Source organism: Vombatus ursinus, unplaced genomic scaffold, assembly GCF_900497805.2.
Source record: "Vombatus ursinus unplaced genomic scaffold, bare-nosed wombat genome assembly UNPS02008996.1, whole genome shotgun sequence".
Lineage (NCBI taxonomy): Eukaryota > Metazoa > Chordata > Mammalia > Diprotodontia > Vombatidae > Vombatus > Vombatus ursinus.
Window position 1 is genome coordinate 6353098 of NW_020948774.1, and position 23122 is coordinate 6376219.

At 40.2% G+C, this 23122-nt stretch overlaps 2 protein-coding genes across 6 annotated transcripts in view; one reads left to right on the plus strand and one right to left on the minus strand.

Moving 5' to 3' along the window:
* DNAH17 (dynein axonemal heavy chain 17) overlaps positions 1-23122 on the plus strand; it is a 220544-nt gene that overhangs the window by 184223 nt on the left and 13199 nt on the right. The window contains exons 65-73 of the mRNA XM_027850181.1: positions 823-1027; positions 4769-4933; positions 5413-5553; positions 5924-6094; positions 7363-7485; positions 10751-10944; positions 19420-19568; positions 19681-19808; positions 20068-20295. Of these exons, the coding sequence (XP_027705982.1) occupies positions 823-1027; positions 4769-4933; positions 5413-5553; positions 5924-6094; positions 7363-7485; positions 10751-10944; positions 19420-19568; positions 19681-19808; positions 20068-20295 (1504 nt within the window). The remainder of the gene's footprint in view (positions 1-822; positions 1028-4768; positions 4934-5412; positions 5554-5923; positions 6095-7362; positions 7486-10750; positions 10945-19419; positions 19569-19680; positions 19809-20067; positions 20296-23122) is intronic.
* PGS1 (phosphatidylglycerophosphate synthase 1) overlaps positions 1-23122 on the minus strand; it is a 135982-nt gene that overhangs the window by 54329 nt on the left and 58531 nt on the right. For 3 of the 5 annotated variants that reach the window (XR_003568107.1, XR_003568108.1, XR_003568109.1), the window contains exon 10: positions 5149-5284. The exons of the other annotated variants lie outside the window; for them this stretch is intronic. The gene's annotated coding sequence lies outside the window, so the exon portion shown is untranslated. The remainder of the gene's footprint in view (positions 1-5148; positions 5285-23122) is intronic. 5 annotated transcript variants of the gene reach the window in all.

Here is a 23122-nt window from a genome sequence, read left to right on the forward strand (position 1 = left end):
ACTACCTAATTAGCAATAATAATTAATTAAAATAAGAAGCTTTCTCCCCCCCCCTCCACTGTCCCAGCAATGACCTTGAGGTACCCATTTTTCTGCTGTGCCCCCAAATTGATTAAGGGCTCATTTTGTGCACCATGTCCTAGGCACAAAATTTGATAGTAACAGCTCTGAGATAGAGGACATAGAAAGAAAACAGGAAATGACCTTCTTCTAGTGACCAAGAGAAGGTCTAAAGATAGTAGCTGGACCCCAGGGACTAGAGGAAGTATGGTGAGCTAGCCAGAAGAACAATCATGGGAGAGTCAAGGCCTAGAAGTCTGCTGATTAAAAGGAAAGGACAAAAATCTGCACCTGGAAAGGATCAATTGCTATTTTAAAGCTAAACCATAAACTGTGACACATTCACAGTGGGACTAAGTGTTTTAAAATTCAGTTAGGCTGACCCAGTGTGAAACTGTATTTAATGATAATACAGCTCAGCTGTATATAACGTGTATCCCTGTAGGGAAGTTATATTGTGTCTAACTGTGTCTACTGTTTTGCATTGCATATATAATCGATATCCCTATTTGAAGGAAATATCACCAAATAAACTAGAAAGAATGGAGGAAAGGAAAAGAACTTTGAGAAAATCTCCTCCCATTTTATTTGTACGTTGTAGCAGCCAAAAGAGAACCTAAAATTACTTGGTAGATTCTTTTGGGGTGCTGTGCCCTATTCATAGAAGGAAAGGGCTAGCAGACATGGTAAAAGTAAAAGATAATTTTTATCCATGCCAACATCTGGCAATATGACTGAATATCTGTTTTATTCACTCCACAGATACATTAAAATAGGTGATAAAGAAGTGGAATACCATCCCAATTTCCGCCTAATCCTTCACACCAAGTATTTTAATCCACATTATAAGCCTGAGATGCAGGCTCAGTGCACCCTCATCAATTTTCTAGTAACTCGGGATGGGTTGGAAGATCAACTTTTGGCTGCTGTCGTGGCCAAAGAGCGACCAGATCTTGAGGAACTGAAGGTAACATTGATTGGGATAGTAAAAGAAGTGTGGGAAAGGGAGCTAGATGCTCACAAAGGAAGGCAGAAAGGAGCAGCAAAACTGAGGGAAGAAGCATTGTGAATTATAGTTAACCATGGTGGTTACACACCCAGCCTGCCTTCTTACCTTTCTGTTGAATGTGGTCATCTCATCAAACTTAATCATATTTTCACTTATAACAGAGTGAGTCACTTCTTTCCCATTTATCTTGTCATCTGCCTCACAAATGTAATTCTAAATTAAATGGCTACTTCATTTGAAAGGACAAGATCACAGTAATGACAATTTGTCTCCATATTCCTCATATCAGACTATTCACTTTAGCAGTGCTCTAGTGCTCTAAGCTGGATGATTGCACTTGGTTCCTAATCAGTATCTCTGAATCAGCTCCTAATCTATAGCTCTGTCTCTCCTTCCTCTAACTTATCCTCTACATCACAGCCAAAATTATCTTCCTGAAGCATTGGTCTAACCATATCAACTCCCAGGGATCAAAAATCTTCAGTGACTGTTGCCACTAAGATAAAAACAAACTCCTCAGTTCAACATTTAAAACCCTCTAGAACCTGGCTCTAGCCTTCCTTTCTAGACTTATTCTATACTACTTCAGAAACAGCTTGGAGCCTGGAATCAGGAAGACCTGAGTTCAAATCCAGCCTCACACACTCAATAGCTGTGTGATCCTGGGCAAATCACTTTACCTCTTCACCCCAGTTTCCTCAACTATAAAATGGGAATCATAACAGCACCTATCTCACAGGGTTGTTGTGAGGGGGAAATGAGACAATATTTGTAAAGCAACACATATTAGGCACTTAAATACTTATTCCTTTCCCTTTCCCTCCTCCTCAATAATCTTTCCAGCCACATTGGACTACTTGCTATTCTAAGAACTTAGCATTACATCTTTTATCTCTTTGCCTTTGCATAGGCTGTCCTCTATCCAGAAAGCATTTCCTCTGCATCTTGGCCTATTAAAACCCTAAGTTTCCATCCAGGCTCAGCCCAAATGCCACCTCCCATGCTAAGCCCTCCTTATACTTCCTTAGTGCTGTCTCCTTCCATGACCCCATTTGGGGTTTCCTGGCCAAGATACTGGAGTAGTTTGCCATTTCCTTCTCCATAACTGAGGCAAACAGGTTAAGTGACTTGCCCAGGGTCACACAGCTAGTAAGTGTCTAAGGCCAGATTTGAACTCATGAAGATTAGTCTTCCTGATTCCAAGCTAATTGCTCTATCCACTGTATCACCTAGCTGCCCCCTCAAAATTATTATGTATTTACTTATTTGTTTACATGCTCTCCAGTAGAATATAAACTCCTTGAGAGCAGGTGACATCTTTGTGCTACCAACACCTCACATAATGCCTTGTACATAAGTACTTAATACATGTTCAATTCCTTCTCCTGGCCTTCTTCCTCACCTGCTGAACTTCAAAACCATACCTCCTCTACATCCTGGAGCCTTCTTGCCCTGGAACAGCTGCCATCTCTGTAGCCAGCTCACCTTGAAATATCTCTCCAGAAGGCCTGACCCCCTCCCCCCAATGGTGAGCTCCTCCTTGAGACTCAGTTTTATGGAAGGGCCCAGGCCAGCTTGCCTAAATCCCCCAGGCCTTGTTCCTAACTGCTGGTCTTTAAAATCATGTCCTCAACCCTCATAACCCCACTCCCCTGCTTTTTGGCTCCCTTTTGTGTATGTTGTCTTCCCCATTAGAATGTAAGCTTTTTGAGGACAGGGATTGGGTTTTTGTTTTTGGTTTGGTTTTTTTTTTTTTGCTTGTATTTCTATCTCCAGCACTTAGCACAGTGCCGAGCATATAGTAAAGACTTAATAAATCTTTCCTTCCCTTCCTCCCTCCTTTTTCCCTTCTTCCCCTCCCTTCTTCCTTCCTTCCTTCTTTCCATACTCCCTTCAGTCCCTCTTTCTCTCCCTCCCTTTCTCCTTTCCTCCCACCCTTTCTCCTTTCCTACCTTCCTCCTCTCCCTCCCTGGTAGAAAGTAGCCACTTTTCTGGGAAAGTGCCTTTCTCTCTGTGGTTAATCTGATGCAAGGCCAAATTTGGATGGAGAATTACATTTTATATCACCATAATTTTCTAATATATCCCTTCTCTCCCCTTCCTAGAATTCTATCCCTTCCAGTGAAGAATAAAAAAGAAAGAAATAATTAAATAGTTCAGAAAAACTAATTAATGCTTCCATCAAATCTGTTAGTATAAATAGAATTCTAAATCCACAGGCCCCTCCAGTCTCCATCAAAGAAGGGAGGGAGGTACATTCATATATCTCTTCTTCAGGGTTCAATATTGGGCATTATAAGTACACAGCATTCAGTTTTGATTTTTTGTTGTTGCTATTCTGTAGAACGTCATAATTGGGTTTTTCTGCTTACTTCAGATTGTATCAGTTTGCATGGAGTCACCTCTGAGGTGGGGAAAGTGGGGGAAGAGGAAGCTTCTATTTGGCAGTTTCCTAATTTACCTAATTATTCTTGCTGACTAAGTACTAAACTCAGTTATTGCTATGCTGCGGAAGACCCGAAGGGGTTGTCAGCTCCCCTGACAAATTTATTACCCTGTAGCAAAGCTTCAGTTATCCCACCCCAGTTATAACTCTGAGTGGATGCATTACACAACCCCTTCTCAGGGTTGTTACTTTTTTTCCCTTCAGATTAAAGCATAATTGATGGTCTTCTTTCAGTCCTGCTCCTCTCTATCTAACCTAGTAATATTAATTCATAATCAATATTAATTAATATCTCTATCTCTATCTAACCTATGTCTTTAGACTTGTCATCTTGGGTGTCCTCTTTCTAGTTCTCCCCTATCCTCTATCCCTTCTCTTCTCCTGTTATACTGTCAGTTGTTTTCACAAACCTCCCTGTAATTTTCACATTGACTGGCACATTCTCATGTACCCCAATTTGTTTGTTCAGACATTCCTTAATCAATGGGCATCCATTTTGTTTCCAGTTCTTTCCTCCTACAAAAAAATGTTTTTATAAATATTTTGGTAAATATTGGACCTTTCTTTTTAATCTTTGGTCTCCTTGGGGTATAGGCCTAGGAATGAGATCTTTGGATCAAAAGGCATGGGCATTTTAGTCACTTTCTTTGCATAATTCCAAAATGCTTTCCAGAATGGTTGAACCAATTCACAGCTCCATCAACAACGCATTAGTGGGTAGCTAGATGGCACAGTGGATAGAGTACCAGTCCTGGAGTCAGGAAGACCTTAGTTCAAATCTGGTTTCCAACACTTAATAGTTGTGTGACCCCTGGGCAAGTCACTTAACCTCTGTTTGCCTCAATTTCCTCATTTGTAAAATGGAAATAATAATAGCATCTACTTCCCAGGGTAGTTGTGAAAATCAAATGAGATAACATTTGTAAAGTGCTTAGCACAGTGCCTGGCACATAATAAGTGCTATGTAAATGTTAGCTATAGCTTAGTATGCCTGTGTTTCTGTAGCCCCTCCAACATTAACTATTTCCATTTTATGTCATCTTTGCCAATTTGCTGGGTGTGAGGTATGAAATTTACATTTCTCTTATTAACAGTAATCTAGAACAATGTTTTATGTGTCTGTTAATACCTGTTATGTTTTATTGTATTTATTCATTATATTTTTAGAGCTGCTTACCTAGAAAGTGTCCACTTTAAAAAGAAAAAGCATATGAATCATTGATTGTGCTTCTTGGGTATGTGCAATTTTTTAGGCAGAACTCACCAAGTCTCAGAATGAATTTAAGATTGTCCTGAAAGAACTAGAAGACTCTTTGCTAGCCCGTCTATCTGCTGCATCAGGAAACTTCTTGGGAGACACAGCTTTAGTGGAAAATCTGGAGACAACCAAGCGTACAGCTAACGAAATTGAGGAGAAAGTAAGAAACCTTCTCTAGGAATGGCTTTTTTCCTTACAAACAGAGACCTAGGGTAAAAACTTATTTAAAATAAACTGTGAAATCCTAGAGTATGTTACCAAAGGAGAATCTCCTGATGAAATTGCAAAGAAAAGAGCAAACAAGTTGCTTGGGCTGGTGTGAGGGTAAAAGTGGGACCCAGGTGGCTTACCTACCTTCTTCAAATTCCATCTTACCTTTATTGTGCCTCCTTAGGAGTTTGAGAGACAGAGACAGTTTGGTATGGTAGAAAGAAATCTGTGTCTGTGACCAGAGAATCTTGGTCCAAATCCAAGGCAAGTTTCTTCGCTTTGCAAGTCTTGCTTTCCTTCCCTATAAAATCAGGCAATTAGTGGATCCTATTCCCTAATTGTAGCCAGGATTCTACAGGATATCTGACTTTTCAGATTCCTCTTCTGTAGGTTGGTTTCACTAAAGATTTTTTTTCTCCTTGCCTTGAGGTGAAAGAAGCAAAAGTTACAGAAATTAAAATCAATGAGGCAAGAGAAAACTACCGTCCAGCTGCAGAGAGGGCATCCATGCTGTACTTTATTCTGAATGATCTCAATAAAATCAATCCCATCTATCAGTTTTCACTAAAGGTACTGGCCTTAATCATCCTTCTTTGAGGCCCTGCCTGGGAGTTCTCAGAATTCAGTCATCTGTAATCAATGCTGGGGCTTACATAGTCCCATCTTGCAGATGAGGTTTGGAGAGGTGAATGACATGCCCAGCCACTGTGGGTCAGTGGTAGAAATAAGACTATTGTATTTCAAGTCTTGTCAGAACTGTTCCAACTCATGTGTGCACTCATGGTTCTAAGCCAAATTAACCTCCTAATTATGTCATTCCTTCTGGAATCTGATTTAACATAACACCATGGGCGGAGTAGGGCACCCCTTTTCTCTATAGGTAAACAGTGAGATGTTCGACCACCTCATTCCCTTCTCTGGTTTTACTATTTCCGGTCAGGCGTTTAATGTGGTCTTTGAGAAAGCCATTCAGCGGACCCTGCCAGCTGATGAGGTAAAGCAAAGAGTGATTAACCTGACAGATGAAATCACCTACTCTGTCTACATGTACACAGCTCGAGGACTCTTTGAGAGAGACAAACTCATTTTTCTGGCACAGGTTGCATTTCAGGTAATTTAAGACTCATTTGGGATTATTCCCAGTGAAACATCACTAACATCAACTCAGGAAGGTGAATCTAAAAACTAAACAGCTTAAATTCTAGAAAATTTTAAAATAAATACTCTATTTTTTTTAAAGTACATACCATAAATCTAAGAGAAAAAGCTTAACATAGTGGATAGAGGGCCAACCTTAGAGTCAAGAAGACCCAGGTTGAAAGTCCCACCCCTGACACAATCTAACTGACTATGGCAAGTCACTTGACCTTTCAGTGTGCTTGAGAAAGAAGTGAATGTGATCTGTTATCAGTACAGAGAGTTTCCATTACTGGGAGTGCCTCAAATTGATGACCTCAAGATGGTAGATCAGGGAAGAGGGTGGCAAGGAAATAACCAAAATTCTAACCAGCTGCTAACAAAGTGTTGCCAAGTCTAGTGCCTCTTTAAGGGAATAAATGGGTTTCATTTAAAATAAGCAAATAGCCCTATTAAATTAAACTAAATAAGCAAATAGCCCTATTATTATCTAAAGACAGTCTGTTGCATTACATAGGTTAAATGGTTCTCCTGCAATCTTATTTACATGGTAAATTTATTTAACAAAACTTTAAACTTCATAAATAGCGTGAATGTAGACTTGAACCCAAGCCTAAGATAAACAGCTCCATCTTTATGTTAGTGAGGCCCAATGAAACAATAATGAAAAACAAGTTCTGTTTGCTGGGGGTGAAATTAAAACTTTGCATTCCTGTCTGAATGTAACATTCATTAATTAGTTGTCACTTACCAGAACAGCATGCCTTCCTTCCCATACCCATAGTGTTTCCTGTCTGACTAAAAGCGGACTGTATGTCTGGGAAGTGGCCTTTTCCTGAATCAGAGATGAGGACCTTGTGGCCTGCCATCAGTGAGATGACAGGGATTGTGAACTCCTGGGACCCTGACTGTCCATCAGAGAACACTGTTAGCCCCAAATATACAGACGCGGTGCTAAGCGATACAGGAAAGTAAATCTGAAGTGACAGGGTCCCTGTCCTCCAGAAACACAGGCATAGATGGTGCAGGCCCAGACATACACAAGAGAAGGTATTTTCAGAAGCACAAGGGGAGGGGCAAGTGGAATGCTCTTACAACTAGTAAGAGATGTCTGTCTCTCAAAACCCTTGCCCTGTACCCAGTGACCTTGTGATTCTGCCAGGGATTTATCTTTTTAAAATAATGTCAGACATCCTCTGTTACTGTGACAACATAACCCTATGCTCACTCATATTTCCTCAGGTTTTATCAATGAAGAAAGAACTGAATCCAGTTGAATTGGATTTCCTCTTGCGATTCCCTTTTAAGGCTGGGATCCCTTCACCTGTGCATTTTCTATTATCTCAAGGATGGGGAGGGATTAAGGTTTGTCTAAAGTCTTAGAAACACTATATACATCCTTCACTTAGTAAAAGCTTTTCCCGTTGAGTCTGAGTGTGTTAATGAGATTAGATTGCCAAAAGTTATTGGCCTGTGGAATTCAGTTATAGCAAGGAAACCAGAGATGATGATGAAAAACAGTATTTACAGTTTTTATTTACTGCTGGCAAAATTAAAATTTTTCATTCCTATTTTGAATATAACATTTATTAAATCCCTATAATGTACCAGATGTTTATACTGGCCGAGAAAGGGATAACTTCCTGGCAGGCTGAGATCACCCCCAGGATGTTGGACCACATGGCATTATCCACATGGCTCTTTCCCAACCCACACTCCCACCACCAACCACTGCCCTAGTAAAATACATAGAGTAAAGGTTATCCCCAGACCTCACTGTCTTTGGGGCTAATGCTGGACCTCAACATTCTAGAGTTTTTTAAATTATAGAATAGAATGTCTGAACTAGAGAGGGTCATTTATCCAGATGATAATTTCTTGTGGTGTCAAAGAAATCTAGATAAAGAGAAGTTAGTGAACTGTTGAATTCACAAGTTGGAGATCACAGTCTATTGGAAGAGTCCTGTTGTCTAATCCATATGAAGAGGGGACCAAAATTCCCCTCTACTTACCACATTTGTCTCAGGTAGCCATCTTGTCTTTGTTTAAAGCTTTACCATGAAGAAACATCCACTACTTCTGGAGGAGGTTATTTCTACTTTTGGTTAACTCTAATTGTGAAGAGGAGGCAGTGGGTAGCTCAGTGGATATAATGCTGGGCCTGAAGTCAGGAAGACTTGATTTCAAGTCTAGCCTCAGACATTTCCTAGCTGTGTGACCCTGGGCAAGTCACTTAACCTCCGATTGCCTGACAAAATGGATCCACCAGAGAAGGAAATGGCAAACCATTCCAGTATCTTTGCCAAGAAAATCCCAAATAGGGTCACAAAGGGTCAGGCACAACTGAAGCAACTGAACAACAACAACTGTGAAGAGCCTAAATTTGCCTGTCTTAACTTGCACTCATCATTCTTAGTTCTGGCTTCTAGGGCCAAACAGAGCAAATATAATCCTTTACACATGATATTCATCTAGCTGTGCCTCCTCTGCTTTGAAACTGATTTCCTGAATTCAAATATATTACTACATTTATCCCTACTTTAATGTCAACTTATTAGAATAGACCCAATATTATAGGCTACTAAGATATCTTTGGATACTGGATTTAACCGTCTCCCCAACTCTCATGTCACTTGTATGCCATCTATGCCTTCATCCACATCATTGCTAAAAATATGAAATGACACAAGACTAAGCACAGATCCCTAGAATACCTTTACACTAGAGGTCTCTTTCAAGGTTGATCCATCAACAACTACTTTTTGGGTCAGTCTATTCAGTGTTTCAGATCCACATTTTCCCACCTTGTCTAAAAGAAGAGCGTAAGGGACTTTCCCAAATGCTTTGCTGAAATCTCAATAAATTCTATCTACAACATTCCACTGTTCTACCAGATCATTACTTCTTTTCTAAATATTGCCTACCCATTCCTTTAATAATATGCTATAGAATTTTATCAAGAATCAATCACACTCACTAGACCTGGCTTCCCCTTCTTGAAAATCGGGAGTGTTTTGTACTTCTTGCCCCTGTGTGGAATTTTTCTGTTCTCTATAATCTTGCACAGCTCACTGATGGTGGTTTAGCAATCATATCACTCACTTCTCTATAATACTCTGTAATGTAGCTTGTCTGAGCTTAGTGACTTCTCCCTACTTATCTTGGTTTTCAACTTCTTATTAACCATTTTTGTTCTCTCCTATCCAGTCCAATGATTATCCTCCTTGGCAGGGAAACAAGGCAAAGGAAGTAGTTGTGTTTTTTCTTTGTTGTCTGTTATCATTATACCATCCACCACTAGCAGCAGTCTTCACCATCTTTTCCCTCAATGATAGCTTAAACCCAACATTTTATTCTCCTTAACATTCTGAGTTCACTCTGGCTCCTTTGGCAATTTGGTGTGCCTGATACTATTTTCATAGGACAAAGCCTTGGTTTTGTATTTATCTTCTATTACCCTTGCTTTTCAATCTCCTTTATACAGGACTTATGAAATATTTAAGTGGATTGATGAGTTGCCTGTGAGTTCATGGCAGTCTCTTTAGATAACTTTTTTTTTCCACTTTACCAAAATAGTTTCTCTTTGGGTTTTCATATTTTTATTCTTCCTGGGCTACTTTCCCTTGTTGAACTTCAATCCAGTATAATTAAATTCAACAAACTTTTAATAAGTACAAGGTACTATGCCAGGAACAGGAGATACAAAGGCAAAATGGAAACAGTTTCTCCCCTCGAGGAGTTAGCATTCTATATATCGGGTACACATGTAAAGTTCTTCTGGGGCTCTCCAAACTCATTTTCAGGTTAAATTTCCAGGAATGACTTCTCTAGGTTCAAGGCCATCAATAGTTCCATATTCCTATGGTTATAGTTCATAAGCCCCAATTGGTGTCTTAACTTTTAGTAGTCAGCCAGAGGACACAACTAGCTTTTACCTCACAAGACTATTATGAGGATCAAATGATATAATGTATATAGTACTTCACAAATATTAAAGTGCCATATAAATATCTGCTATTATTATTTCCTGACATGAGTACATCTTAATATACAGTGCTACCCCACATACCACTTGTTTATCTGTCCAATTCCTTTTTTTCTTCCTTTTTTTTTTTTTTTTTTGGAGGTCGTCAGAGTTAAGTGACTTATCTGGGGTCTTACAAGTAGTAAATGTCAAGTGTCTGAGGCCAGATCTGAACTTAGGTCCGGACTCCAGGGCCAGTGCTCTGTCCATTGGCCACCTAGCTGTCCCGTTCCCCACGCCCCCATTCCTTTCCAATAAGGTCTGATAGTTCAATATATGTAGGTTCCTATAGTTCAGGGCCATTTCCCTACTATTTGTCCTCAGTGAAAAATACAGTCAGGTAATAGTTTTAATTTAATTGTGAAACCATTGGTCCTTTCATCCCAAATAATAGCTCTGAGGTCTAGGTGGCCAACTAAAAAATGAATTTTTCTAGGTGAAGAAGATATTTAATCAGAATTTGTTTTAAGTATCTATCACCCCCAAGCTCCCAGCACAGTTCTTTGCAAATACTAGGTCATGAATAAGTGATTACTGACAAATAGACATGTTTGAATAACCTTTTCCAAGAAAGAAATGGAATGAGTTGTTATCATGCATTCCCAGGTCCTCTCAGAAATGGATGAATTCAGAAATCTGGATAGTGACATTGAAGGATCTGCTAAGCGGTGGAAAAAATTTGTTGAATCTGAAGCCCCAGAAAAGGAAATATTTCCTAAGGAATGGAAGAATAAAACTGCGCTACAAAAACTCTGCATGATGAGGTGTATGAGACCAGACAGAATGACCTACGCTATCAAGTACGTAACCAAAGACTCCGACCCAACCTGGATTCCAGACAAAGCCTGACCAAAGATCTGAGTGGTATAGTGGCTACCATAAGCCCAGTTCTCTAGGGGATACTTCACCCACTCATTCCTTCTAATGTCATTATAGAATCCCAGAACTTGAGTGTTGGAAGGGACTTTATTGCTTATTTAGTTCAACCCATATACAAAAGGAACCCTCACTATAACATAACCATAACATAACAAGCTTCTGCTTGAACACCTCATAGGAGGGGAACACCTCCGCATCTTTCCAGTTGGCCTATTCCATGTTCACACAGTTCTAATTGTTGAGAAATTTTCCTGACCTCAAGCCTAAATTTGCCTCTTTACAATTTCCACCCATTGATTTTGTTTCTGCCTTCTGGAGCCACACAGAATAAGTCTACTCCTTCTGCTTGTTGTTGTTCAGTCGTTTCAGTCTGACTCTTAGTGACTCCTTTTAGGGTTTTCTTATCAAAGATACTATAGTGGTTTGCCATTTCCTTCTCCAGCTCATTTTATAGATGAGGAAACTGAGGCAAACAGGGTTAAGTGACTTGCCCAGGGTCTGAGGCCAGATATGAACTCAGGAAGATGAGTCTTCCTGACTTCCAACCCAGCATTCCATCCACTGTGCCACCTAGCTGCCCTCAACTTAGATGGCAGCCCTTCACATACTATCATGTCTCCCCACTTCTTTTCTTCTCCAGGTGAAACATGACAATTATAGGTGTTTTCACTCCAAAAGAAGGGATGACTTAGAAGTTGGAAGGGATATAAATTTACGAACTTAAATCAAAGTCCTGGATACCAGACTGGGGAGGGAATGGAGCTAGTTCATGCCTAAACCTCTAGATAAGAGAGATTTAAATATTTCCAAAAATCTCCAGAGACACATTGTAACCCATTCTAATGCCTCAAAACTACTGGAGTTGATAAATTCCTTCTGATAGCTAACTTCAATCCCTCCAGCTATCACTATTAACAGAGGATCAGGCTGGCTAGGGTATAAATATGACTGTTAGTGTTACACTAATCCAGATAAAGAGTACACCTGATATCTGAGAAGAAAGATAACTTTTTAACTCATGCCTCACTCCACTATTAAAAAAAAAAAGCATGAACTTTTCTGATTCCACTAACCATACAACTGTTGATGTTGTTTTTAATGGTATATCTGGCATAGGATCTCAAAGGCTTATAGATTTAAAGCTGGACAGAATTTTAAGTCATCTCTATAGGTAAGGAAACTGATGAACAGAGAGGCTGAATAACTTGCCCAAGGTCACAAAGGCAGTGAGTGGTAGAGTCAGGATCTGAACCCAGGTCCTCGGATGCTAAATGCAGCACTCTTTCTATTGCACTATGAGTTGGAATGTTCCTTCAAATGTAGCTTGCCCAGCCCAAACTTGAACAGGAAGCCCATCCACAACATCTGTGATAATTAGATAAAAGGTTGTCCTTATTCAGTCGCATCCCACTCTTTGTAACCCTGTGAAGCAAAGCACCCAATGCTGACCAATGGTGTTTTTCCTGGCAAAGATACTGGAGTGGTTTGCCATTTCCTTTTATAAGGGATTAAGGCAAACAGAGGTTAAGTGACTTGCCCAGAGTCATACAGCTTGTAAGTGTCTGAGGCCAAATTTGAACTCGGGTCTTCCTGACTCTAGGCCCAGAGCTTTAACAAACACTGAGCCACCTAGCTGCCTCAGATAAAAAGGCACTCACATTTTATCCAATACTGTCTCCTGAGCCCATTTCACTTTTGGACAACTCTAACTGCTAAGTTTCTTACCAAAAGGTGAAACAAAAATAAGAGAGAGACAGGGACAGAGAAAGCTAGAGGGAGGGAGAGAGAGAGAGGGAGAAGGGAGAAGGGGTGGAAGGAGGGAAGGGATAGAGAGGAGGAGATGAGAGGAGGTGGGGAGGGGCAGCTAGGTGGCGCAGTGGATAGAGCTCCGGCCTTGGAGTCAGGAGGATCTGAGTTCAAATCTAGATTGAGACACTTGACACTTACTAGCTGTGTGACCCTGGGCAAGTCGCTTAACCCCAAATGCTTCACCAAAAAGCAAAATAATAATAATAATAATAATAATAAAAATAAAGGAGGTGAGGAGACAGCTCCATCTGTTGAATAGGTTAAGGCTGGTGGATCACTTGAGCTTGATAGTTCTGATCCATATTAGAGCTAAAGGTAATCTGGTGTCCTCACTAAGTCTGGTACCAATATGGTGAGCCCCGGGGAGGAGTAGAAGGCATCGGAGGGGCAAACCAATCCAGTCTGGAAATGGAACAGGTCAGAGCTTTCATGCTGATCAGTAATGGGATCAGGCCCATGAACGGCCATTCTACTTCCAGGTTGGGTGAGACAGGGAGATCCAGTTTTCCTACGTGAGCCCAAATCTTCCTCTCTGCATCTTCCCACCACTGTTCCTAGTTCTGCCCTCTGAAGCCAAGCAGAACAATTCTTAAGGTGAACAGTAATTGATAATTCCATGTTCCCGCTAAACCTTCCCTCCTTCATTCCCAGTTCCTTCAACCAGTCCTCATATGACATGATAGGACTTCGCTAAGCCTAGTGCTCTCCCCATCCTATTCACCCTCCTTTGAACAATTTCCAGTTGTCAGGATTCTTCCTAAAATGTAGCACAGAGGCCCAGACTCCGGGAAATGGTCCAATCAGGCTTGCATACAGCAGGATAATCATCACTATATCCCCACAAATGTAACCTAAGATCACACTCACTTTCTGGGCTGCTGTGCTATAGTGTTGACTGACAACTGAGTCTGCAATCCACTAAAACCACAATAGTTTTTTCACTGAATTCTCATCAAACCATCATTTTCCTCACATTCAGCATTAGAAACTTTAACTCTTTCAGTGACTCAACGAAAACAACTGTGGGGTTTTTTAAATTCATCTTTCTGAAATAGACCTAGTTCCATTTTTTTTCCAGTTCCTAATTGTTTTATTTTTAGTATTTTTATTTTTTCAATCCTCAATTTTAAAAAATCTTATTTTTGATTGTTTTTGCTTTATATCAGCTTCCCCTTTTATCTATTCTGGATTCATTTTGTATGCTCTGATTTATATATAGTCCATGAAATCCGTATTGATTTTTGCTTTCTCTTTGTGCCCCTAACACTTAGCACAGACACTGGCACCTAGTAAATGCTTAATAAATGCTTGTTGACTGATTAATATATCTTTTCTCACTCTCCCCCCCTCACCATCCCCTACCCAGGGGCTCCTCCACTGTATAAGAGAAAATAGGAATTCAGAGAAACCAAACAACACATCACTCATGTCTGACAGTATATGTATGCAGTACCCACCCATAGTCTTCTAACTCTTCAAAGATGGAATCAAGGTGCACTTGATCACTCTTTTCCAGGACCAAGACTGGCATAATGACATTTGTTGTTGTTCAGTCATTTTTCTGCCACGTCCGAACTCTTCATGACCCCGTTTGGGTTTTTCTTGGCAAAGATACTGGAGTGATTTGCCATTTCCTCCTGCTGCTAATTTTACAGATGAGGAAACTGAGGCAAACAGGGTTAAGTGACTTGCAGCTAATAAGTATCTAAGGCAAGATGTGAACTCAGGAAGATGAGTCTTCCTGACTCCAGTCTCTATCCACTGCACCACCTAGCTGCCCTTTACAATGAAGAAGCATTCAGTTTCTTGGGGGTTGTGGTTGTATTTGCTGCTGTTGCCGCCATTGTTCTTTCCTTTTACACTGTAGTGACTGTGTCTCTTGTTTTCCTGATTCTGCTTACTTCACTATGCATCAGCTCATAGAGGTCTACCCAGGCTTTTCTGAATTCAGACCCACTTCTCTACTTCAAAACAAATGTGGATCTGTACTTAATTAGCAAGACAAACTTTTCTGGTCCTGTATTAAGTCATTTCCCGAGTACTATATCTTGCTGTCTATGAAATCCCTCCCAGATTAGAGAGAGAATGGCTGCAGCTATCTAGCTTCCCATTTCTTTCAGATTTTTCTTCAATATTTTCTTTCACACAAATAACTTTGAGCAGTATTTGAACCTCTACCAGTTTCCCCTCCAGGAAGAGTAACTGAAATTAACCCTGGGGGTTGTGTATTTCATCAGTTCTTCCTTTTGTTAAAAGATAACTCAATCATTAATAATGTACTGTCCTACCAAGAGAGGGTTTGTAAGTAAAAAAGGAGAGGAGATTGAATTTGATCAAATTCTAGTATTTAAACCCAGTTGATAGACCTTGGTATTTAAGACCAGTTTTCCTATCTGTTGGCAACTGTCTTAATCATTTTTCCTGGTAGAATGCAGGCAATCAAATTTCCCCAAAACACCAGTCTCCATGCTAGAATTCCCCCTTTGGTAAATTGGAAATCTCACACCATCTGGCTAGCCAGAATTTTTTTTATCTTCAGTTGAGGGACTGGGATCTGTGAGGAGGGACCAACTCATTAAAAAGAGAAGTCACTTTGCCGCCAGATTGTGTTTAATTATAAACTGTTAGTCCAGGTCCTAAAGTAGAATGTTTACTTGGTTTCTGGAAAGAGGATGAACAGAATCTGAGAAGCCAAGTGGCCACCTGACTATTTCAGGGAGTTTCCTTAAAAGTGGATGAATTTTTCTCTTCCTGAAATATTTCATTTAGTAGCATTTGAGGGACATAACATGATAAGAAAATATTGACCCCCAGTTGGCAGGTGATGTGTGAGATTAGAGAGAACAGCTAGTGAGTGGTGTAACATAACTAGGTAAGAGTCAAAGTTGGACAAGCTAGGTTTGGCAAGCAAATAGGAAGGGCTTGACTAGACCTTGTTGGTGGCAGCAATGGGGTTTGCAGGAAACAGTTCCAGAAAAGGGCTCCAGAGCCATAGGGCCCAGGGTATGCTGGTAAATTATTAACACCTGGTCTGAGGGCATTGTATCCACCTTTAAGCTTCATCTATATTATTGACATTTTTGCCATTACTTTCTTAGATCGAGACAATCAACAAAACAAGAAATCAAGCCAAACACTCACACTGAAAATTGGCCTGGACCCTAGCACAAATCCCCATTCGGCTACTTAATTGCCTGTATGGTCTTCACCAAGGGCAGGTCACTTGATCTGTCTGGATAAGGGGCTTGGGACAGATGATCTCTTATGGTCCCTTCCAGTTCTAAATTGTGTTAGCCACATTTATTAAATGCCCACTTTGTGCAAGGCATTGTGCTAATCTCTGGGGATACAAGATCAGACCCTGCCCTCAAGGAGCTTATTACTATGGAGATCCTACATAGCAGTTTCCTATTAGTGCTATAAATCTGTTTTAAGAATTAAATACGCTGAATTTTGTGAAAGCTTTTGTGAAAAGTATGACGTTAGAAGAATGTCAAGGATCATCATAGTGATAGTGAGGATTGTTGTACCACTCCATCCTCCAGCCAAGAAGAACACAATTATCCAAAGAAAATAAATTATAGGTAATTCTTTTGAAATTCATACTAATAGAAAGAAGTGGTTGTGTGGAAAATCCAATACAAGAGATTACTCTCAAATCAATGCTCTAAGGCTGGGGAATATGCAGTATTAAAGGAAGCATATTTACCTTTCTAAATATGTTTGACTTAGGTCAGATAAATAATAATTATATATATTATATATAATATATATATAACATATATAGCATGTATACAGTGCTTTAAATTCTGAAAAGTGCTTTACATACATATCTCATTTGGTCAGATTGGCTATTGTGCAGTTTACATGTGATTGAGAACATTTGAAAAGAATTGTTAATTACTTGAGGCAAGTGGGCAAGTGACTGTTTGCAAGACTGGTTTAGGTTCTGTTCTGCCTAGAGGCTAGAGAAAGAGACTTGAGTAAATTTTGGAAGCCCTCCTACTCTGGGATCATCTCATTTGATTTTATGTAACTTAGAGGTCGTTTTCTTAAATTGAAAATGCCATCAGGGAAAGGCCTTGCATTTCTACAGCACTTAAAGGTTTGCAAAATGATCTACACGTGTAGATCCTCACAACAATCACTCCTCCACTCCCACCCTGAAGGTAGGTGCTATTATCTTCATTTTATAGATGAGGAAGTGACTTGTCCAGAGTCACACTGCTAGTAAGAGTTGTAAGCAGAACTGAACTCTGGAGTCTTCCTGACTCCAGATCCAGTGCTCTGTAAACCACACCACCTCCCTGAACCCATAAGGGTGATTCTGGTCACCCTAAATTGAATGTGTTAGTAGAGATTTTGGCCAAAAGGCCTCTTAAGATTATATACTCATTGTTGTCAGCATTGTCTCATCTCAATGCTCATTGTATTCAGTCTGGGGTCCAGAGCATCACAGGATCCAACTATAAACTCACAGACAAATGAGAGAACACTGACATGTCACATGAACTCCTACCTGCCATTCTCAGTTAGTAGCCAAGAAGGCCACACAGAAAAAAAAAAAATAGGGGAATGCAAAGAACTAGTTGATTATGGCGGCTGAGGTCACTTCAAGCTCCCTAGACAGGACCTTACCTGGCCACTCCCACACACTGAAGGATGAATATAGCCACAACCAGTTGATCTGCCACCAGCACAGGTTGCAGTTCTGCCTTCACCTAAATATTTTCTCCCCTCAAACCCTGGGGCCGGTAGACTTTTTGGAATTTATTTCTGGTGTAAGGTCCTGGTGTATTCTTCTACCTCAACCTCTTAATGTAACAGACATTAGCATACTGGTTGTATATTTAATCCCATAGTTTAAAAAAAAAGTTTTTGAACCTCCCTACCAAAATGAGGGGAAATAGCGTAAAAATAAATAACGAATAACAGAAAAGGTTATGCCCGCAAGTCATTTCCCCAAAGGAGTAGAAATGCAAGTATTGTCACAGCCCAGCAAATTCCCTAAGTGAAACAAAGAGAAAGAAGTGGGAAGCTTACAAGGGGCTCCTATGAATGAGTAACATCACGGGATTTAGAACTTGAAGGGACCTCAGAAGTCAAGCAGCCCAAACCCTCATTTAAAAGATGAAGAGGTGGCTCAGTGGATAGAACACTGGTCCTGGAGTCAGGAGGACCTGGGTTCAAATTTAGCTGTGTGACTATGGGCAAGTCACTTAATGCCACTGCCTCAAAAAAAAAAAAAATGAGGAAAGTGAGGGTCAGAGAGTTGAAGTTGCATTGGTAGTAAACAGCAGAGCTAGGATTTGAACTCGTATCATCTCATCTTAAATCTAGCATTTTGCAGCATTGTTTCAATTATGTTGTCCTTGTTTTTTCTGTTCATATTGTTGTAGTCATTTCCTGACTCTGCTTACTTCACCTTGCATCAGTTCATAAAAGTCTTTCAATGCTTATCTGTATTTGTCATGTTCATCATTTCTTTACAATGCAATAGTATTCCCATACATTCCAACTGATGGGCATCTACTTTATTGCAGTTCTTTACTATTGCAAAAGAAAAAAAAAGCTACTAAGGATATTTTAGTGCTTACGGGGCCTTTCTTTTTGTCATTGGGCTCAATCTCATTTCAGGCACTTATTTCTCTGAGACCATGGACAAGTCATTTAATCTCTCAGCCTCAGTTTCCTGTTACGTAAGATTAGGATAACAATACCACCTACTTTGTTGTGAGGATAAAATGAGATTTTATAAGTATAAACATATATACATGAGTATACATATGTATTTACCCATGCACACATGTGCATATTATGTAGATGCATGTATATCTATACATATGTGCATTGTTTGTGTATACTGCATAAATGTGTATATATGTGTAAATATATATATATATATGTTGCTTTGCAAACTTTAAAACACTGTATAAATGTGAGCTATTATTATTTGCCTCCTGTCAGAGAACTGAGAGTTAGCTTCTTCCCTCACCATGCCTTTTATCAAGGCTGATCACCAGGACTGGCACCTCTCTCTGCCCTGTTAGAGCAGATGTGTCTGAAGAGATCAAGTATATAAGGGACTTTGTATCCCTAAAATGAGCATTATGTTACTACTAGAAATTGAAGAACAATTGTTTTTTTCAGTCTGGATTATTCATAAACCTATGATCCACCTAAATTAATTAAAGACTTGGCTGCAGTGATGCTAAATTAAGTCTGTCATATTTGGATAGACACACAGTTCCATAGGGTCATTTGGTACAGAGGTGCCCTGAGGCTTAACATCATTTCAACTTACATGTTTACAAGTTTGCCCCCATGTAATCCCACAGAACTGAATTTATGTACGTTTCAAAATAAAACCAAGACCAAATTCTCAGAATCCTCAACCCTCTTGTAGAATAGACACCTCCCTCCTTCCCCCTGCCAAATGTCCTCTTGCTTCAGAATCGACTGAGCAAAGGGCCCTCTAACCTCTGTTTGGCCCACTGGTCCACACTGTTACAACCTACTCAACTCCCCTGTTGATGTCAGAGCGTTCTATGGCCTCTCTTTTCATGTCTAATGAACATATTCTTCAGAAACTTTGTGGAGGAGAAGATGGGGACCAAGTATGTGGAAGGACGGAGTGTTGAGTTTTCCAAGTCTTATGAGGAGAGCAGCCCTTCTACCCCGATCTTCTTCATCCTTTCTCCAGGGGTTGATCCCCTGAAAGATGTGGAAGCATTAGGTAAGTAGTTCCCAACAATAACATCTGTGGAACCTTTTTGTTGTTGATATCTATGCCCTCAACCTCTGGAATTTTTCCAGCCCTGTGGTTTTCCTGTTTTTCTTTCCCTCAGGAAAAAAGTTGGGATTTACCATTGACAATGGGAAAATCCATAATGTGTCCCTGGGGCAGGGACAAGAGGTGGTGGCTGAGCATGCTCTGGATGTGGCATCTGAGGAAGGGCATTGGGTCATTCTGCAGGTACTTAATGGGAACCTTGGCCTCTCCAATAAGGCAGCCCCTCTCATATGAAGGATTTTAGATAACCATGTTTATTAAATTAGTCTGGATCCACTGATCCAAGAGCTTGAAAGTTTAAAAAAAAAAAGTTAGGATAGGAGTTGGCAAAAAAACAAAAACAACCAAAAAACCCAAAATGGAAAATATGATGCACTGAGAGGGAATGGGGAAATAAATAGGAATGAGGAAGATCAATCAATCTATCTGATTTTGCTTGTAGAACATCCATCTTGTTGCCAGGTGGCTGAGCACTCTGGATAAGAAGGTAGAGAAATACAGTACAGGAAGCCATGATAACTATCGAGTGTACATGAGTGCAGAACCTGCCCCCTGCCCTGAAGTTCACATCATACCACAAGGCCTCCTGGAAAATGCCATAAAAATCACAAATGAGCCTCCTACTGGCATGCATGCCAACCTGCACAAAGCCCTGGACCTCTTCACACAGGTATGGCTGGCTTTTGGCAGGGCTCTTCTCTCTCTTCCATCCCAGGCCACTAAATGCAGTCTCTAAGACTTGGGTAAAGTCCCTGAATGCCCTTCACCAGTCACCAGCATACCAGCCTTGAATATCTCTCTCTCTCTCTCTCTCTCTCTCTCTCTCTCTCTCTCTCTCTCTCACACACACACACACACACACACACACACACAAACAGGTCTGTGTATAAATATGCACAACACATGCCCAGCATCACAAAATGGACATGGGCCTGAAATGCTTGTATAATGAGAATTTTAGAAAAGTGGATCACTTCTAATGCAACAGGAGAGCTTGTTATTTAAACAGGCAACCCTGAGGGGAATTGTTTTGGAAAACAAAACATTTTGCAATGGAACTGACTCCCTCAGTTGTGTATTTTTATACTTTGAATTTTCATACACATAGATAGGTTGTCCCAAAAGTCTTAGTGCATTTTAAAGCTTTAACAGCATAACTATTTTATCGTTAAACTATGTAGCTTAACTATTTAATGTCTTAACTTAATAACATAAGTAGCTTAAAACTTGTAATAGGCTAAAACTGCACTGAGACCTTTGGGATACTCTGTATACACAGACATAATATATGTTTATTATCCTTCATTCATATTTGAAGATGGGAGACTCCTAATGGTGGGCATTAGCTGGGATTGATCTGATCAGCTCAGTTGGTTATTGGAATGAGGCTGACTTTCCCTGTTTCCGACAAAGTCATCACTGTCTTCATTTTCCAGGGTTTTACCTTTGTTCTTCCTTATCCTACATATCCATTCACTTGCCAATGCTTGTTAATTCTACCTCTGCAACATCACAAGCATTCATCCCCTTCTCCCTATTTCAAAAGCCAGCACCCTAGTTGAGCATGGACTCTAGCAATGCCCTCCTAATTGGTCTTCTGCCTCTCTAGTCCATCATCCACTCAGCTGCCAAAGTGATTTTCCTAAAATAAAGATCAGGCCATTTCACTTCCCTAACTCAATGAACTATGGTGGCTGTCTGTTGCCTCTAGGATAAAGTATAAATTCTTCTGGAGCATTTAATAAATATTTGTTGATTGACTGATAGTCAAAGAGTCCCACAAAGCCAGTTGCTTCACTTTGTTCCAAGGCCACAGACTCCAAGTCAGACATCTCACAATATGTGTCTTGGGCTATAAGATAAGGGGACTGGAGTAGGAGGCTTCTAAGGCCCCTTTCAACCCTTCCTATCCTATGATAAGACTCTACTGAGAACCTCCATCTGGGGTCAGAGTTAAGACCATTTGACTAATCTTGTTGCCAGCCTTTCTCTAACACTTATTTGATCAAGTTACCACTCTCATGCCAAAACACTTTCAATAGCTTTGTATTGCCTAGGAGAGAAATTCCACATTACTTAGCTTAGCATTCAAGGCCTTCCATGATTTGGCCCCAGCCTACCCTTCCAAAATCATCTCCGTGTTCTAGCCACACTAGTCTATCTCCTGAAGATACTGAGCACATTTCTGACTGTGCCTTTGTGATGTTACCCCACTTTGAATGGCATGCCCTTCATTTCCATCTATGAACCTTCTTCAAGGCTCAGCCTAATACTACCTGTTCCATAAAGACTTCTCTGACTATTCAAACCCACATTAGCTTCTCCTTCCTCAGAATTCATAGCATTTGTTCTTTTGACCACTCACTGAGCGACTAATCACATATTGATGTCTCTTACATTGTCATTTAACTCCCACTGTAACTTACTTTTTCATGGGGCTTATGGTCCCACTTGTCATAAGATACTTCTTTTTTATTTTATTTATTTGTTTGTTTTCTCTGGATCCCCACAGTCCTTAGTGGAGGCACTCGATAAATGTGTGGAATAAATAGGAAGACAACTCACTACAATGGAAGGAGCATGGGCTCTGGGTTCAAATCCCAACTCTAACCCTTAATACCTGTGTGCCCTTGGACAAATGAAGACCCTGAGTTGAAATATGGCACTTAGTGTCTATGTAATCTTGGACAAATTGCTTAACCTCCCTGGGCCTCAGTGTCTTTATCAGTAAGATAGGGGTATAGGGGTAGCTCAATTAGGCCTCTGGCCTTTCTATCTATAAAATTTTAATCCTATTTCCAGGATTTGAATTCTAGGGCTGTATCTTGCTCCCTATATGACTTTGGGTGAGCCTCTGGGCTTCCATTCCTTCTTCTATAAAATGGGGGGGGGGGGTCAATGAGTGAGTCAGTAAACACTTATTAAATGCCTTCTATGCATCAGGCACTGTACAAAGCACTGGGGATTTAAAGAAAGGCAAAAGACAGTTCCTGCTCTCAAGGAACTCAGTCAACTGAATTAGAGCTTAGAAAGAATTAAGTTCTTTCCAACTCTAAATCCTATGAATGAATTATCTTCTTGATTAAAGAACTGAATATTTTTAATTATCACTTCAAGGGCTGAGATATAAAGGTTTGAAACTAAAAAGATGGCTACAGATGCTCACCAATCTCTCATTTCCCCACTGCCTACAATGTTTGCTCCTAGGCTTCTTCACCCCTTAACCATGTTATGTGATCTTTTTTTTGTAAAAACAGACCTATGCCAACAGCCAGGACTGTCTGCTTCATAAACTTCTGCAAAGTCACCCAAATGCAGAGTTGTCTATTATCTATAAACAGTTTGTGACTTCTCATACTGGAGTTGCTCTTTGGTGTGTCTCAGAGGCCCAGAAGCAAAAAAAGGAGTGGATAGAGTGGCAAATGTAGTCTTCAGGTGTCTCTTATTATACAGAATTAAATTGTTCTGTGTTTCATGGGTTAAAAAAACCTTTGCCT